Below are 17,794 nucleotides of genomic sequence, written 5' to 3' on the forward strand. Positions count from 1 at the left end.
TCGGAGCATCAGGTATTGGCAGCCCTTGCCAAATGGTGGCTGCAATCTGCCAGCCGCAAGCACTTTCCCTCTCGTAGCCGACTGCAGCTCTGCTGAGTTAAATGGAGACTTGTGGTTCTTCCTCTTTTTAATCACAGGCCAGCCCTGCCTGCCAGATTTCTCCGAGGCCCAAACCCGTTTCCTTCCTCGCGCTCAGTTTCTTTTCGCCCCGGCGGGGCCCGCCCCAGCCCGGGTTCCCTGAAAGCCCTGCGACGTCAGAGCCTTCTGTTTATTTGTGTTTCTCATTCCGAGGGCAAAGGACTCCGAGGCGGGACCCTGCGGTGACAGCAGCGACGACCCCGGGGTTCTGCGCCCCTGGGGACCTGACTCCTCCACCCAGCAGGGCTAGGGGTTTGGGGGGAGGACGCCGGTTCCCACGGCTGGCGGGGACTGCCGGAAGCAGTCTGTCCACTCCCAGGGGCCGGGCCACCCGCCCTTCCTTCCTGCTGAGGGCAGCGGCACCCCAGGTCCACCTGCAAGGACCCAGGTGGCCAGGTCAGAAGGAAAACCAAGCCTAAATCTAGCAGGTTCTATAAGTCAACAAGGTCAGGGTCAAAATATCAACCAGGTGCACTGAACGACTGGAGGCTGAGACACTTAGCGGCTGAGACAGGAGGCGAACCTTGGCTACCTAATGAGTTGCAAACCTGCCCGAGCTACATGAGACGCTGTCTCAAATCAAACCAACTGGACAGTACCAATGAAGGCCAACCAGAGCCAACAGTATTAGTAAGTCAGTGACCCAAGCAACAAACATTAACCAGATATGACCAGGGCCGTGGCAGGATAGGTAAAGTGCTTGGTGTGCAGGCCTAAGGACCTGAGTTCGAGCCCCAGGACCCATGTAAAACCCAGGCAGGGCCAGCGGGGCTTGTGGGTCAGCCAATCTAGTAGACCCATCCAACTGGTTACTGAAGTGAGATACTCTGTCTCAAAAATGTGTGTATGTGTGTGTCCAATGTCTTTACTCCCAGCATTCAAGAGGCAGAGGCAGGTGAATTGCTCTAAATTTGGGGCCAGCCTGGTCTACATACAGAGTTCCAGGCTAGCCAGGATCTCAGAGTAAAATCCTGCCTTAAGAAAAAAGAAAAGATAAGCCGGGCGTGGTGGCACAAAAAAAGCTGGGCATGGTGGTGCACACCTTTAATCCCAGCCCTCTGGAGGCAGAGGCAGGCAGATCTCTGAATTCAAGGCCAGCCTGGTCTACAGAGTGAGTTCCAGGACAGCCAAGGCTACACTGAGAAAAAAAAAAAAAAAAGACATGAGAACCTGAAGAATACCATTGGTCACAAACCCAGGGCTTTTTTGGTTTTGGTTTTTCGAGACAGGGTTTCTCTGTATAGCCCTGACTGTCCTGGAACTCACTTTGTAGACCAGGCTGGCCTCGAACTCAGAAATCCGCCCGCCTCTGCCTCCTGAGTGTCGGGATTAAGGGCGTGTGCCACCACACCCAGCTAAACCCAGGGCTTTTAACAAAAACAAAACAAAACCTCTCTTTACTTTTTATTTTGAGGCATGATCTCATTGGTTTGCCCAGGCTAGCCTGAGACTTGGTCAAGGAAGGCATTCAACTCAGAATCCTCCTGTGGCCGCCTTCTGAGTAGCTGAGGTAACAGCCCGTGCTACCAGAGTTGGCTTTCTTTCTGGGCTTTTGAGACAAGAACTTTGCTCTGTTGCCCAGGTGGCCTCCGACTTGAGATTCTCCAGGCACTGCCTTTCCGATGCTAAGCGTTGATGGGTGTGAGCCTCCAGACCCACCCTGTATGTATAATCTTAATGTTAATTAAAACATGCAACTCGGGCTGGTGAGATGGCTCAGCAGGTAAGAGCACCAACTGCTCTTCCAAAGGTCCTGAGTTCAAATCCCAGCAACCACATGGTGGCTCACAACCATCTGTAAGGAGATCTGACTCACTCTTCTGGGGTGTCTGAAGACAGATACAGTGTACTCACATATAATAAATAAATAAATAAATATTTAAAAAAAAACAAAAAAAAAAACAAAAAAAAAAAAACATGCAACTCAAGCTGCCACCATGGCTCACAAGGGTAAAGACAGCACTCTGGAGGCAGAGGCAGGAGGATCACCCTGAGTCCCAGGCCAGCCAGAAGTACATAGTTGAGGCTTTGTGCTGAAAAATAAATTAAATATACAGCTGGCATGCTGGCACACTTATAATATTCCAGCAGTGGGCAGGCAGACACAGGAGGACCTCCTCAGCGTGGACATTCCCACTGCTTCATGAAGAGGCCACAGACCACCAGGCCTGAGCAGATGTGGGAGGACACCATCTTGGGAGGGGTTAGCCAGGCCTTAAGAGTTCCCACCAAAGACAGCCCCAATAGCCCCCACTTTTGATTTTTGTTTTCAGAGGGTCTTGTTGTGTGGCCCATGCTGTCCTCAGGCCCATGATAACGCTCTTGCTTCAGCACACCAAATATTAGGATGACAGGCATGTGCCACATGCTGGACTTCCAGCCCCTTTTAAAAATTAGTATTTAGCCGGGCGTGGTGACGCACGCCTTTAATCCCAGCACTCGGGAGGCAGAGGCAGGTGGATTTCTGAGTTCGAGGCCAGCCTGGTCTACAGAGTGAGTTCCAGGACAGCCAGGGCTATACAGAGAAACCCTGTCTCGAAAAACAAAAAAAAAAAACAAAAAAAAAAAAAATTAGTATTAATGACCTGGTAGTGGTGGTGGCGCACGCCTTTAATCCCAGCACTCAGGAGGCAGAGGTGGGCAGATCTCTGAGTTTGACGCCAGCCTGGTTTACAAAGTGAGTTCCAGGACAGCCAGAGCTACACAGAGAAACCTGTCTCAAACAGAAGTATTTATGAAGAGAAAAAAATCAAAATTACATATGTATGAAATTTTCAAAAAAAATTTTAAATATTAAGATCTTTATGGGGATGGAGAGATGGCTCAGTAGTTAAGAGTGCTGGCTGCTCTTGCAGAGGACCTGGGTTAGGTTCCCAGTACCCACATGGCTGCTTACAACCTGTAACTACATTTCCAGGTGATCCAACGCCCTCTTCTGGCCTCTGCAGGTATACACATGCAAATACTCAGACCCATGACATTAAAATCTTTTTTTTTTTTTTTTTTTTTTTTTTGTTGGTTTTTCGAGACAGGGTTTCTCTGTGTAGCCCTGGCTGTCCTGGCACTCACTTTGTAGACCAGGCTGGCCTCGAACTCAGAAATCCGCCTGCCTCTGCCTCCCGAGTGCTGGGATTAAAGGCGTGCGCCACCACGCCCGGCTTCTTTTTTTTTTTTTTAAGATTTATTTATTTATTATATGTAAGTACACTGTAGCTGTCTTCAGACACTCCAGAAGAGGGCGCCAGATCTCGTTACGGATGGTTGTGAGCCACCATGTGGTTGCTGGGATTTGAACTCTGGACCTTCGGAAGAGCAGTCGGGTGCTCTTACCCACTGAGCCATCTCACCAGCCCTAAAATCTTTAAAAATAAGATTTCTCTGTTTTATTTTGGGCTGGTAAGATGACCCAGCAGGTGAGGGTGCTTGGTGTCAAGTCTGGTGACCTGAGTTCCATCTCTGGGACCCACATAAGGGGAGGAACAATTAACTCTTATATGTTGTCCCCTGACCTCCACACAGGTGCCATGACACTGACCCGAAGGAAGCTCTTGATCCTCCTGCCTCAGCATCCCCAACTGCGAGCATTACAGGAAACATCCAGCGGCCAAGCCGGGATTCCGTTTGAGACTCCACCCTACTTCATGACCTTGAGTTGCAACTCCGGGAAACTATCTGAATTTCTAAGACTTTGTGACAGTGGAGGAGAGGGTTACCTATGAAACGACCGACCCCGGGTTGGGGGGGCGGGGCAGGGGGTGTGCGGGGAAGGGGGCAGTTTGTTACACAGCAATTGCTAGCTAATACAGAGCTTAAGAAGGTTCTATGGTGTTCATCTAATCTGCTCCCCATACTTGGGTTCAGCAATGGCTGAAAGAGGCTCAGAGGGTAACTTTGGCCTTGGCATAGCTTACGCACATCTGCTGGAGCTTCTATGCTCAGAACTCCCAAGAAGGACTCCTGTGGATCTGATCTGCTGAGCTAAGGAGCCAGGCTTCATCTATACCCGCTGCTTCCTCTCTGGGGCTAGGGTTCCCTTTTCTGTGCCCTCCGTGTCCCTTCCACGTGAAGTCTGCCACAAGTCCCTACTCAGTACATGTATAGTCAGGTGTCATGCCGCGACTCTGTGCCCAGCCAAGGCCATGCTTGCTGTGAAGGAAGGGGCTGTTTGTTTATTTGTCCTACACTTATGAAGAAACAGGCCCAGAGCCAAGGTCACAGAGATACTGAGGGCCTGAAGCAGTCACTCTGCCCGTGGGCTCTCTCATCTACTGTAACCAGCGCTGGAAATAAAGGACAGCAGCGATAGGAGAATAATTAATGATTAGTATGTGTTTGTGTTAGCTTTGAGGCTGACCTAGGCTGTCCTGGAACTCACTAAGTAGCTCAGGATGGCTGTTTTGCAGCCTTCTGCCTGAGTGCTGGGTTTGCATGTGTGGGCCACCTCGCGTTGGTCCTGCAGAAACGATTTGTAGGGTTTTCCACAGGCTCACAACTTGCTTGACCAACAACAGTATGCAGGGGAAGGGGGCTGCTCTATTCCACTTGATGGAGGAGGAAGCTGAGGCACAGAGACGCAGGAACCCTCGCCAAGACCGCAAAGCGGTGGACTGGCCAACAGGAACCTGCACCCGCTGCCCATGCCCCACCCCCGTGGGTCCTGGTCTTGGCTTCAGCCCAGTCCTGGGCAGCACCCGGCCGCAGGGAAGCACAGCCGCCCCCTCTTCCGCCGGCCCTGGGAATCTGGTTTCTGGGGAAGTGACTCAGTGCCCCGAGGCCCCTCGAGGCTCGTCCACTTCCAATCCCGGTAATTAAAGGCCCCTAATTGCTCCGCAGCTCGGAGACTCGGGTCCTCTCCCGGATCCACGCGCGCTTCCTGGGCGGGTGCCTGACGACTGCAGTGGGCACGAGGCTCGCGCGCCCTCTGCTGGTCATGGGCGGCAGCGCAGCTGCAACCTGCCGCCCTGAGAGACCCGGTCCCCTCCGGCTTGAGTGCCACCAAAGGTGGAAAACCTGAGTTTCAAGAGGGTTCTCTCCCTCAGAAGGCGCTCTTCCAAACAAGCAAACAAACAATCATTTATCTGGTTCCCCATTCACCCCCTTTCTTTGGAGGGAAGACTTAGAGGAGGAGGAAGATATTGGGGACGGGATCCCAGGGCTTGGCACAGGCTTGGCAACCCAGTCGGCCTCTGAGCCACGCCCCCAGCGACTTAGTATCCTCTAGCCTTCATTTCCTCATCCCGTAAAGCCAGGGTAAAGCCAGGATAAGAAAGAACTCCAAGCTGGGCATGGTGGCTTACATCCTTGCACTCAGGAGGCAGAGGCAGGTGGCTGTCTGTGTGCCAGCCAGAGCTCCACAGTGAAAGACCCTGCCGAAACAGAACACACAACCACACATAAGTAAATAAATAACTCTGCGTGGTTGGATTGTAGTGGGATATTCAATCAGAGGTTTCACACTGAAATCTGTTACATTGTTCCTATCAGTTATTTGCAAGGTATCAATCTGGGGGTATCCTGCCCATGCACACACACTCTGAAATCCTCCCTAGCTCCCTATTACCTCAGACTCATCAGTACTTGCCAAATAGCCATGCCCTGGCTAAGGGTCTCATCTCCCATTGCTTCTCCCTTCCTCCTGTGTGGTCAAACTCCTACGCACCCTTCAAAACCACCTGAAACGTGACCTCTGCCTAAAGACAGCCCTAAGTTCCCTGGAGGGGTGTCGCTTTCTGTGACAGAAAGTGGCCGTGACTTGTATGCAATACTCATTCCCTTGCCTGAATTCCAGGACAGATGGAGCTGGCATTCTACTCTCTCGGATAAGGCTGGCTGGTGTTGCAGTCACACGTGGCCCTTGCGTTCATCTGCTTCTCCTTAAGCAATCATCCATGCTGTAGAGCAATGGGTAGCGCTGGCTGCATTCCTTTTGGAATGAGAAATATTCCATTGTGTACCACAGCCAAGTTGAAGCCTGGAGGTGGTGCTAAAGCACTCACTCCCCTTGTATGGATGGGGCCTTGGGCTCCCCCCTCAGAGTTGCAGGAACAAAGCACTCTGGAGACCATGAATCATTGAAGCAAAATGGCAGGCAGGTCTGAGTTGGAAGTTGGTGACTCTAAATTCCAGGCTGGTGAAAGCAGCCTTGGGGAAGAAGGGGAGGTGGGGAGGGGCAGGTCTGCAACTTCCCTAAGCCTCAATCCCCTCATCTGTAAAATGAGGGGGAGAACAGCACCCCACTGCCTTAGTCAGGGCCACCGCTGCTACCATGCAACCCCAGGACCAGAAGCGATCTAAGGAGGAAAGGGTTTATCTGGCTTACACGTACACATCCCAATCCACCACTGAAGGAGGTCTTCAGGTCCCTATAAGTCAGCTTCATGATGGTTCCCTGTGTGCATCAGAAGAGGGCTCCTGAAGAGGGCTCTGGTCTTTCCTGTCCCAGGCCTGCGGAGAGTGATGGAGAATCATACCAGTTCCTTCTTAGGAGCAGCTCCTGGGGAAGGCTTTGTGGCTGGCCAGCCCCATGGTTCCTTTTGTCCCCAGCTCCCGAACGCTGGGATCACAGATGTAAATCGGGGTGCCTGGCTAGTTCTGCGGACTCTGCTTCTGAACTCAGGTCGGCGTGCTTGCATGGCAAGTGACCATCTCCCCGGCCCGAGCCGTGTGGAGTTGTTTTTTTTTTTTTTTTTTTTTGGTTTTTCGAGACAGGGTTTCTCTGTGTAGCCCTGGCTGTCCTGGAACTCACTTTGTAGACCAGGCTGGCCTCGAACTCAGAAATCTGCCTGCCTCTGCCTCCCAAGTGCTGGGATTAAAGGCGTGCGCCACCACCGCCCGGCCGTGTGGAGTTTTAAAATACGCTTTCTTTTCTGCTGTGTTTCCCAGCACACACACACACACACACACACACACACCTGGAATTCTGAGGACAACTGTGGGAAGCTGATTCTTTCCGTATACCTTGTGGATCCTGGGGAGCCGACTCGAGTTGTGAGTCTCAGGGGCGAGCATCTTTACCTATCGAGCCATCTCATTGGCCCATCATGGCGAGGTGTTTTTGTTTTTATTTTTAAAAGAATTATTTACTTATTTTAGGAATATGAGTGCACTGTAGCTGTCTTCAGACACACCTGAAGGGGACATCAGATCCCTTCACAGGTCATTGTGTGCCATCATGTGGTTGCTGGGAATTGAACTCAGGACCTCTGGAAGAGCAGTCGGTGCTCTTAACCGCTGAGCCATCTCTCCAGACCTCCCATCCCCCCTTTTTAAAAAAACGTATTTTCTGAGTACCTGGGACAGTCGGATGCATTCTAAATGCACCCGGGACAGGAAGGAAGGAAGGAAGGAAGGAAGGAAGGAAGGAAGGAAGGAAGGAAGGAAGGTAGGTACTGAACTCATTAAGAAGAAGGGCTGGGTGGTCATCTGCCTCCTGGAAGAGGAAGTGGCCCCGTGAATGGGCAGCCAAATATTGGAGGCTGTGGGAAGACTTCTGGAACAGCGTACAGGAAGAGGTCTGGGGCACAGAGCATTCGGGAACAAAGGGAGGGCAGGTGGCGGAGTATGGGGAAGACAGAGGAAGCTGTTTGGGAAGAGGCTGGAGGGGTGGTCAGAGCCAGTAAAAGGAAGGCTTTGTGGCTGCCCGCGAGCAGAGCAGGCAGTCTGGTCCTGAGGAGGTGAGGAGCCACCACAATGCCTTCAACCCAGAGAATGGCAGGATTTGTCTGGAGGCTCTGAGGCTGCTCAGTGGTGAACAGAGCCCAAGGCCCAGGGGGTGCAAGGAGGAGAGGGAGAGGAGCGAGGACCCGGATGGACAGCGGATGAGGAAGTCCTGGATTACAGATGCGGTTTGGAGTCAAAACCATATCCTCTGAAACAGCCCAGCACTGGTTCCCTAATTCTATTTTCTGGACTTTCTAAGTCATGGTCCCTTCCACCCATCTTCAGTCCCCAGCCCCAGAGGTATTGGTTACACGAAGGTGGAGGGGCAGAGAAGGAAAATGCATTCTGGGTCAAGGATGGGACCTTACTCAGACAAGAGAAGGATAAAATGCCAACTGCAGCAAGACCTAGCCTTGAGCCCTGGAGAGGGAACTCTGGCAGGAACGGGTAACATGAATTCCGTGCGCTTGATTGTGGAATCCACAGAGATGCAAAGCTGTCTGAGGTTATCTAGCCTGGGGTATGGGGATTGAATCTCCCTTTTTTTTTTTTTTAAGATTTATTTATTTATTATATGTAAGTACACTGTAGCTGTCCTCAGACACACCAGAAGAGGGCATCAGATCTCATTTCGGGTGGTTGTGAGCCACCATGAGGTTGCTGGGATTTGAACTCTGGACCTTCAGAAGAGCAGTCGGGTGCTCTTACCCACTGAGCCATCTCACCAGCCCCTGAATCTCCCTTTTTTGATGGTGCTGGGAATCAAACCTGGGGCCTCACACACACTAGACAGGTACTGTACCACTGAGCTAGCCGGACCCAGCCCTGGGATCTTCTTCCGAGATAATAATAATGTTTCCTAGCTGGGTGCGGTCATGCTTGCCTTGGGATTCTAGCACTTGGGATACGGGCAGGAGCATAGCGAATCCAATTCCAGTCTGAGCGATATACCGAGGTCCCATCTTAACAAACAAACCTGCCCACAACCAGACAAAGGTAGTGGCTTGGCTACATTGGGAGCGCATCAAACACAGTCAAGTCGGTTGCTCTGAATTGATTTTTCAAGTGAATTTCACTTCGATTAAAAAAACAAAAATAAGCCAGGTGGTGGTGGCGCATGCCCTTAATCTCAGCACTCGGGAGGCAGAGGCAGGTGGATTTCTGAGTTTGAGGCCAGCCTGGTCTACAGAGTGAGTTCCAGGTCAGCCAGGGCTACACTGAGAAACCCTGTCTCGAAAAACTCAAAACAAAACAAAAAATTAGCTGAGTGGTGGTGCGCACACCTTTAATCCCAGTACTCTGGAGGCAGAGGCAAGCAGAGTGAGTTGGAGGCCAGTCTGGTCCATAAAGTTGAGGCAGGACAGCCAGGGCTACGCAGAGGGCATAGATCTTAAAAACAGGCACCAAGTTTGCCTGCTCCATACTACTCCCCTACTCTCTCCTCCAAGCTGTCTGTTTTAGTCAGGGTTTCTATTCCTGCACAAACATCATGACCAAGAAGCAAGTTGGGGAGGAAAGGGTTTATTCAGCTTACACTTCCATACATTCATCACCAAGGAAGTCAGGACTGGAACTCAAGCAGGTCAGGAAGCAGGAGCTGATGCAGAGGCCATGGAGGGATGTTCCTTACTGGCTTGCTTCCCCTGGCTTGCTCAGCCTGCTCTCTTATAGAACTAAGACTACCAGCCCAGAGATGGTCCCACCCACAAGGGGCCTTTTCCCCTTGATCACTAATTGAGAAAATGCCTTACAGCTGGATCTCATGGAGGCATTTCCTCAACTAAAGCTCCTTTCTCTGTGATAACTCCAGCTGTGTCAAGTTGATACACAAAACCAGCCAGTGCACTGTCATCAAGACTTGCTCAGATCACTACAGTAGGCTTCTGCTTGGCCTCCTGGCCTTCCCTCTTGTCCTACAGCCCCCTAGAGATCACATCTCTCCTCAAAACCCTCCACAGGCAAGGCATCATAGTGTGGGAAATAAATCCCCCAAATTGGGAGGCAGACAAGAGGCTCTCTGTGAGCTCAAGACCAACCTAGTGTACTAATTAATTTGTCTAGTAAATTAATAATTAGTTTATCCAATAAATTAATGATTTGTTTAGTACTTATTAATTATAAATAATAAATATTTTATTATTTTGAGACAATCTTGCTATATAGCTATATAAGTATATTATAAGTATATTGTATATAATATAATATATATAAGATATTGTTTTATATATATATGGCTTTCCAGATGTCCTCTTACCAGTCCCTACCAAGGCCTGAAATTACACGTGCTCCCAAGCACACCTGAAAGCAAAGATTTCCCAAAGTTCACAGGGTCCTATGCAATATGGCTTCCTAAAAGCCTTCCGCCAAGTAACTTTTTCCTCCACTTGCTCTCTGCGCTTCGCTTCTCTGTGCCTTTGGACTTGCGGGTTCCTCCATCTGGGACACCCTTCCTGCAGGTCTCCAGTGGGCTAGGTCGCTGCCCCTCAGTGGGCATTCATGAGCGTGGGTTTGTCTCAGCCCCGCACTCCAGGCGGCTGTCGCCTGTTCTCTCTGCCTATCACCAAGCCCTGTTTGAACTGTTTGTTAATTGACTCCCGGCTGTTTCTCTCTGGATCAGTCTGCACCACTGTAGGCGCTAGTGAGACGTGGTGGAATGAAGCCGGGATCCTGGTCTGTCCTGTTTCGCTCTTGTCCTCCGGCTAGGAGGACCCCGGACAGGAAGGTAGAAGGAAGTGAGGAGGAGGCAGGAAGAGAAGGATTCTGGGAGGTGGGTCTGTGTGATTTTTGGGGAGAGGGGAAACCCCGGCCATTCCTACTTACTGGGAGCGCCTGCAGTTGAGCCACACCCTGTAAACACCACGCTTGTCTTTATATTTTGCATAGAATCCCAGCGACTCCTGGGAGGTCACGCAGGGGTGCAATGGGCCGGTGGGCCTCTACCTCTGCTCACTTCTAGAACTCTCTCTCTTAATCTGGGCAAGTGTTTGAATGGCTCGGTATCCTCTGCGTTTTAAAACAGATTTGTGTTGATTTTCTCTGGAAACGCTGTGGGTTGAACGTTTTCTTTTTTCTTTTCTTCCTTTATTATTATTATTATTATTTTTTAGTTGTTTTCGAGGTCAGGATGGTCTCGGACTCACAGATATCCTGAGCGCGCCATGGTTAGCAACTGGTGGGAGGCGGTTCCCTGGCAGCTTTCACATTATATTTCCCCAGGCTTGACGTTGAGCCGCCTCGCTAGCTTTGTGTCTTAACTGCGCCGGGACCGAATTCTGGGGACTCCAGACCCCGGCACGGTCCCTTTAAGAGGGATTTTCAGGCGCGCGTGGGGGGGCGTGGTAAATTCGGGGGCGGGGCCTTGCAGGGCTGACCAATGGGCAGGCGAGTGTGGCTCGGGGGCGGTCCCCCTCCTGGGCGGGCCGCTCAGGGTTAAAGGGGCGCTCGCGGGTCGCCGCCACTCGGCCTCGGGGAGACAAAGGGCCCTGTCGTCGCCGCCCCCCACCCCCGAGCTGTTCCGGACCATGGGCAGGACAGACCGTCCCACAGCCAGGTAAAGCCGGGCGGGAGGGAACCGCGACAGGATCGGCAGCCGCGCGGCTGTCGCCCGGGACCCGCCCGCGGCCTCCATCGCCGCCCGGTCGGCGCACCACGGGGGCTTGAGGTTCCGCGGTGGTGATGGTGGTGATGCCCTCGAGTCCTAGCCGCGGGGCCAGCTGTAACCCCACGAATGGAGGACTTATCACTTGTCTTAATTTTTTATGTATTTATTTTTGTTTACGTGTGCGCGTGTGGAGGTCAGAAGACAACTTGCGGGGAGTCCGGGCTTTCCTTCTTCTACTTGGTTTCTGGGGATCAAACTCGGGTCAGAAAGCTTGACAGCCAGCGTCTTTATCCGCTAAACTGTTTTTTTTTTTTTGTTTTTTTTTTTTTGGTGGGTTTTGTTGTTGTTGTTTTTTTTGTTTTTTTTTTTTTGACACAGGGTTTCTCTGTGTAGCCCTGGCTGTCCTGGAACTCACTTTGTAGACCAGGCTGGCCTCGAACTCAGAAATCCGCCTGCCTCTGCCTCCCCAGTGCTGGGATTAAAGGCCTGCGCCACCACGCCGGGCTGGTCTTGTTATTTGAGACAGAAGCTTAATGTGTACCCTTGGCTGGCCTGGAACTCAATAATGCAGAACAGGCTAGCCTCACAGATAGATCCACCTATCTTTGCATCCCGAGGGCTGGGATCAAAGGTGTGCACCACTATACCCGGCATGTGTGGAGTTTTTGTTTTGTTTTAAACAGGGTCTTGCTGTGTCAGAGTAGCCTGGCCTCTGCCTTCCAAGTGCTGGAATGACAGATGTGAATGCCACATTGGGTGCCTTCGCCCGCTTTAGAATACTTTTCCCCTATAGTTTATCACAGGCTGTCCTTAGTTTAGCTCATCGGAGCCTCCATGAAGCCCATTGAGGCAAACTGAGGTCTGGGACGTGTTGGTAACTGGGCTTCCGGCCTGGACCAGCCCGGACAGGAATTTGGTCCCTAAAGCATCCTGCTTAGACCCTGTTGCTTGTAGCTCGGAGTCCTCAGCAGACTTTGAACCTGAACAGAGCAGAGACTGTTGGAAAGCAGGGAGCACTCCTCCCTCCAAGGGGAAGCTAGAGCCTGCTTGTTTGCCAAGCCAGAGCAGGCAAGGGCTAGGGACCTGGCTGGGCCTTCTGTCTGCTGGTGACCTTGGGCCAGGGTGCCCCCATCTGGGCAGTTGGGGGAAGATGGCTGATGGTACCAGGCAAGATTGTCAGTCTTGGTGGGGAAGAAGGAGCCCAAGGTTTCTGCCCCATGGGGCTGTTTGTGTCGAGCCCTGTTCTTTGGCCAGGTCTCTCTCTCTCTCTCTTTTTTTTTTTTTTTTGGTTTTTCGAGACAGGGTTTCTCTTTATAGCTCTGGCTGTCCTGGAGCTCACTTTGTAGACCAGGCTGGCCTCGAACTCAGAAATCCGCCTGCCTCTGCCTCCCCAGTGCTGGGATTAAAGGCGTGCGCCACCACGCCCGGCTTGGCCAGGTCATTTTTTTCCACATCTATAAATGTGCGATTGGGGATGACCCCTTGTCACAGTCCTCATGTTGACAAAGGTTTGCTTTGCCGTGTAGGCTCCCCAGCACAGGCTACACACTGGACACTCAAAGCCAGACAGAAGCCCCACACCCCCTCTCCGGAGCAGGCATGACTGACACAGGTAATCCCCAGCTGGTGGTCTGTTTTGGTCAGAGGATGCTTCCTCCTAGGCGATGGCAAAGCCCACCTTGTGGTAGGGAAAGGCACCTCAGGGAAGAAAATGTTTGGTGCCTTCGAGCAAGGTAGCCAGGTGGCTGAGGCCCGGTGACAAAGGCTGATAAAGGCGGGCAGAGGTTGGGGAAGGAGCTGAGATTGGGGGGTTGGGCTGGGCTAAGCATTGGGTACAAGTCACAGGAGGGAAGAGTCCCTCTGTGGTTCCAGGGGAGGGCCCTAGGGAGGTGATCTTACTCTTGAGGCGGCCAGATAGGAAGGGGCAAAGGTGGAGGCAGCTGGGGAGGGTGCCTGTGGTGCCTCCAGCAAATTTAGGTGGGGATCTTGAAACAGGCGCTAAACAAGCTATGTGCTAGAAGACAGCCAGGGGCGGGAGGATCACCTGGCCTCAGTGATTAGATGTGGGGGTGAGAGAGACAGCAGGGGCCACTTGCTGAAGCAGGACGGACTAGAAGGAGGCCGAGTACACTGTCACCTGCTGCCACGGCCAGAGGCCCTGGTTCCCTGTGTCTGTCTCATTGTCATAACCTTGACGTGGATAATTTTGCTCTTACATTATAGATGAAGAACTAGAGGTCCAGAGAGGCTGACTGTGTGCCCCTGAGGTGACCCAGCCTGGAGACTGTGAGCTGACCTGCAAAGTGATCGAGCAGAACTGGGTGGGCAGCCTGTGGTAGGTTCTGGGAGACGTAGGCCTGTCAGTCTCGTGGAATTGATTTGGGAGGGGTGTGTGAGTCCCTTGTGCAGAGAAAAACAGAGGCACAGAGAGGTGCAGCTGGCATAAAAAGCTACACAGCAGCCAGAGGCAAAGCAGGGATTAAACTCACCTGAGCTTTCAGGGCCCCGAGGCCCCAGCCCCAATGCTCTGGGCCAAGCAAGTCTTGGCCTCTGATCCGGCAGGAAGCTGTCCCCGACTGTAACGTGGGTGGCATGAGGTGGCAAAAATTAAGTATTTGTCTGGCAGCAGTTTCTCCCTCCACCCAGGTCAGGTGGCGCAGCCTGGCTCTGCAGAGCCGCCACCCTGACCTCATCCCTGCAGACCGAGGGTAAAGCACCACACAGGCAGAGGGGGCGGAGTTAGTGGGGTACCTACTACAGACATTCCAGGCTCTTCAAAAGTATGCCAGCCATCTGCACGAAGCAAGGCTGTGACAGGGGACCCTATGGGTGCAGGGCCTGCCTCCTCCAATTGGCCACACTGGTAACCCATTTGCCACTCCCCGGCAGGCTTGCTGCCCCAGTGTGTACTTTTCGGGAGGTCTATGTTAGAGCGCCCTGTCCCTTCCTCCCTGACAGTCTGGGCTGAGCCTGCGTTTTTTCTTTTTTTTTTTTGGTTTTTCGAGACAAGGTTTTTCTGTGTAGCCCTGGCTGTCCTGGAGCTCACTCTGTAGACCAGGCTGGCCTCGAACTCAGAAATCCGCCTGCCTCTGCCTCCCGAGTGCTGGGATTAAAGGCGTGCGCCACCACACCCGGCTCTGAGCCTGCGTTTTATCTAGGTTATTTTCCAACAGTTGCTCCGGTACTCTGGGGTTTCCTCTACTCCTGCCCTCCTCTGGTCACCCTCCCCACAGCTGGAGGATTTAACTTTGTGTTTGCTGTGGTGTCCCTGTCCTGTTGTCCCTCTGTCCGTGTTGTTCCCCCTCACCTCACCCATCCCACCCTGCGCCCTCATGCTCTTCCCTACAGCTCCCTCTCAAACCAACCTGACCTACAAACCAAGGCTGAGTCACAGACCTGGGATCTCCAGGCATGAGCAAAGGCTCTAGTCAGCTTGTTTTGTGACCTTTGCTTGGTGGCTGACAAAGGTTGTGCCTTTGTTTCCCCATCTGACACTGACACACAGATGCAAACATAAAACCAGCACACACCACCTAAGGTCATTGCTAGATAGAGCTAACCTATGCAAAATGTCTGTCGAGCTGACACTTAATGTTACCTTCCCTGGTCAAGGGCAGCAGGAGCCCTCCAGATGGCCTTGCGAGATCCCGGTTCGAGTCCTGTCTCACTGCTCGCTGAGGGGCCTTGGGGTAGGTGTGGTGGGAGGAGGCTGCTGGTGGCCTGGGAGTCCTGGATGATCCTAGTAGTAACATCTGCTCCCGCGCAGGGGACAGGTTACGGCTCCTCTCGACCATGAAGCTCAACGAGCGCAGCCTGGCCTTCTACGCGACCTGTGATGCCCCGGTGGATAACGCGGGCTTCCTGCACAAGCGCGGTGGCCGTGGGACCGGCTCGCACCGGCGCTGGTTCGTCCTCCGGGGCAATATCCTCTTCTACTTCGAGACGGAAGCCAGCCGTGAGCCGCTGGGCGTCATCCTGCTGGAGGGCTGCACGGTGGAGCTGGTGGATGCCCGGGAGGAGTTCGCCTTCGCTGTGCGCTTTGCCGGGGGCCGATCCCGGCCTTACGTGCTGGCCGCTGACAGCCAGGCAGCCCTGGAGGGCTGGGTGAAGGCATTGTCCCGGGCCAGTTTCCACTATCTGCGCTTGGTGGTGCGCGAGCTGGAACAGCAACTGGCTGCCATGCGAGAGGGAAGCCCCGCCAACGCCTTACCCGCCAACCCGAGCCCGGCTTTGACCCGGAGACCCAAGGAGAACGGCTGGGTAGTATGGAGTACGCTGCCCGAGCAGCCCGAGGTAGCCCCTCAGCGGCCGCCACTGCCACCCCGCCGCAGGGCCTCGGCGGCCAACGGGCCCTTGGCATCCTTCGCCCAGCTGCATGCGCGATATGGACTAGAGGTGCAGGCCCTTAGGAACCAGTGGCGCGGAGGCCAGGCTGGCCTAGCCAGCCTAGAGGTCCCCTGGCATCCTGGTTCTGCTGAGACTCAGACCCAGGACCAGCCAGCCCTAAGGAGACATAGTGGGTGTGAGGTATTCCATGTATTCCATTCCGTAGAATGGCCTGTTTGCAAGCCAGGCTCCCAGGGGACATAGGACATATGACTCACGAGATCAGGGCCCCTGGGGTCAGAAGCACTTACTTCTGAGAAGAATCTGGGACATGAACCTGAGGGTGCTTCTAGAGCCCAAGGAGCTGGTTTCTAGAGAACTCGGCCCCAGGGTGGCCTGTGTGACCTTGACAGCCGGGAAGCTGGCCACAGGCCCGTGGGGCCCAGGCTTTACCTGGTGCCTCTCAAGGATCTAAAGTTTGAACTTGGAAGCTGCTGCCTGGGCTGCTGTGGGCCTAAACCAGCAGGTGGAAGGTGGGGCTTGAACTGGATAGGTCCCCTAGGCTCCTGGCCTGGAACCAGCTAAGTCAGGACTGTGCCCAGCTTTGTAGGTGAGCCTGGGCAGAAGCAAGCCTCCCCTGACCTCGGTCCTGGCCTGGGACCCAGCTTGCTTCCAGTTTCACCTGGAGGAGACAGGCCTCCGACTGATTCCATGCCCGCAGCAGGAGAGCCCAGGCACTGTCCCTAGCCACTGCAGGTGACCAGTGGGCCTCCAGACTGGGCCTACTTCTCACTCACCACAGTGCTGGCTGTCTTCCAGAGGGTTGGGCAGGACAGCCGGCCCCACCTGGGTTCTTGTTTACAGTCCTCCTCAGTGCCCTGCCCTGGGGACTGGGGGACACTCCAATCGCTGCATCCTATGAACAGATTTCACCCTGGCTCCTCCCTCTCCTCTGTGTGTGTGTGTGGGGGGGCTGGGTCCCATGGGTGCTTCTGTCTGTCGCCAGGGCCTCTTGGCTCTCTGCTGGCTCAGGGGCCAGGGCCCTTGGCTGTGGGTTTTTCTTTGAAGTACAGAGGCGGCTACTGTCTTTCTTCCACCAGTGAAGTTAAGTAGTCCAGTCTCACCCCTGCCACTTTTGTTACTGTTGGCTGGCTGCAAGGGGTGGCATTGTCCCCAGGGAGCCAGGCCCTCGCAGGAGACACACGGGCGCCTAGCTGACTTGGCCCTCTATCTCCAGAGCTCAGCTGTCTGCACAGGTGGTGTCTCTGGGGACTTGGTCTGTCTCCTCAACTCTCCCACTGGAGACGTACGGCTGAGGTGTAGACTCTAGTCTGGGATGGGCTCACAAACTCTAAAGGTACGGGGCAGGAGGTGGGGGAGACAAGGGCAGAGTTGCCCCCTCTCCCCAAAGCACAAGGTGAACTCCAGCTGATTCTGGGGCTAGGAGAGATATCAGCCATGGACAGGGTACGAGGGCCAAAATAAAAGCCGGTCGAGAAATGGCTGCATGTATTATTGTTCTCCCTGCAGAATCTACAGTTGATATATTTCCTGGGGTCCTAGAAAGGAGGGATTGTTGTCCTTTAGCTAGGCAGTCTCAGCACCTCTTAGGGAAGACACTAGCCTCATCTTACACGTGTGTGTGTGTGTGTGTGTGTGTGTGTGTGTAGGTCGGTCCATAGAGGTTGCCAAGGCCGCACAGCTGGAGAGTCAGCTGGATGACCTTGGGGGTAAATGGAGGACTATAGGGCCTAAAGAAAGATGAGAAGATGATTGACAGGTGGGCCGGGCCCAGTCGCCTGAGAGTTCGGAGGAGGGATGTAAAATGGGAAGGGGTCCAAGCCAAAGGAAGGGAAGGGAAGGGGCAGGCCCAGCATGATGGTTGAAACGAATGGACTTCCAAATGTAGACTCAGGACGTGCCAGAGCTCTCCCTTGGCAGCCTGGAAAAATTAAGTGCCTTCCGGGACATTCGGAGTAACTCATGTTCAAGTTCACAAGGAGCACTATGGTCAGGGGACCATGTGCCGCTGAGTGTACATACCACGACCTCCCATTGCCTGGGGCCACA

General features: G+C 53.4%; 1 protein-coding gene across 5 annotated transcripts; it reads left to right on the plus strand.

The window, feature by feature from the left end:
• The first annotated feature begins 10,032 nt into the window (after positions 1–10,032).
• Positions 10,033–17,218, plus strand: Pheta1 (PH domain containing endocytic trafficking adaptor 1). 5 transcript variants are annotated; one of them, XM_085837120.1, is made up of 4 exons: positions 10,033–10,519; positions 12,925–13,010; positions 13,622–13,733; positions 15,172–17,218. In XM_085837120.1, exon 4 carries the CDS (start codon positions 15,191–15,193, stop codon positions 15,986–15,988), a length of 798 nt encoding a protein of 265 aa, XP_085693246.1. In that variant the 5' UTR covers positions 10,033–10,519; positions 12,925–13,010; positions 13,622–13,733; positions 15,172–15,190; the 3' UTR covers positions 15,989–17,218. The 5 variants fall into 5 exon arrangements, with proteins under 5 accessions (XP_085693246.1, XP_029332763.1, XP_085693244.1 ...); XM_029476903.2 differs by having other exon boundaries at positions 10,045–10,564; positions 15,165–17,218; XM_085837118.1 differs by having other exon boundaries at positions 10,045–10,519; positions 15,165–17,218.
• Positions 17,219–17,794: the final 576 nt, after the last annotated feature.

Source organism: Mus caroli, unplaced genomic scaffold (genome assembly GCF_978045245.1).
Source record: "Mus caroli unplaced genomic scaffold, Mus_caroli_1 scaffold_4, whole genome shotgun sequence".
NCBI classification, from domain to species: Eukaryota; Metazoa; Chordata; class Mammalia; order Rodentia; family Muridae; genus Mus; species Mus caroli.

Coding starts and splice junctions, on each gene's coding strand:
- Pheta1 (XM_085837120.1), top strand. CDS start 15,191: ATGAAGCTCAACGAGCGCAGCCTGGCCTTCTACGCGACCTGTGATGCC.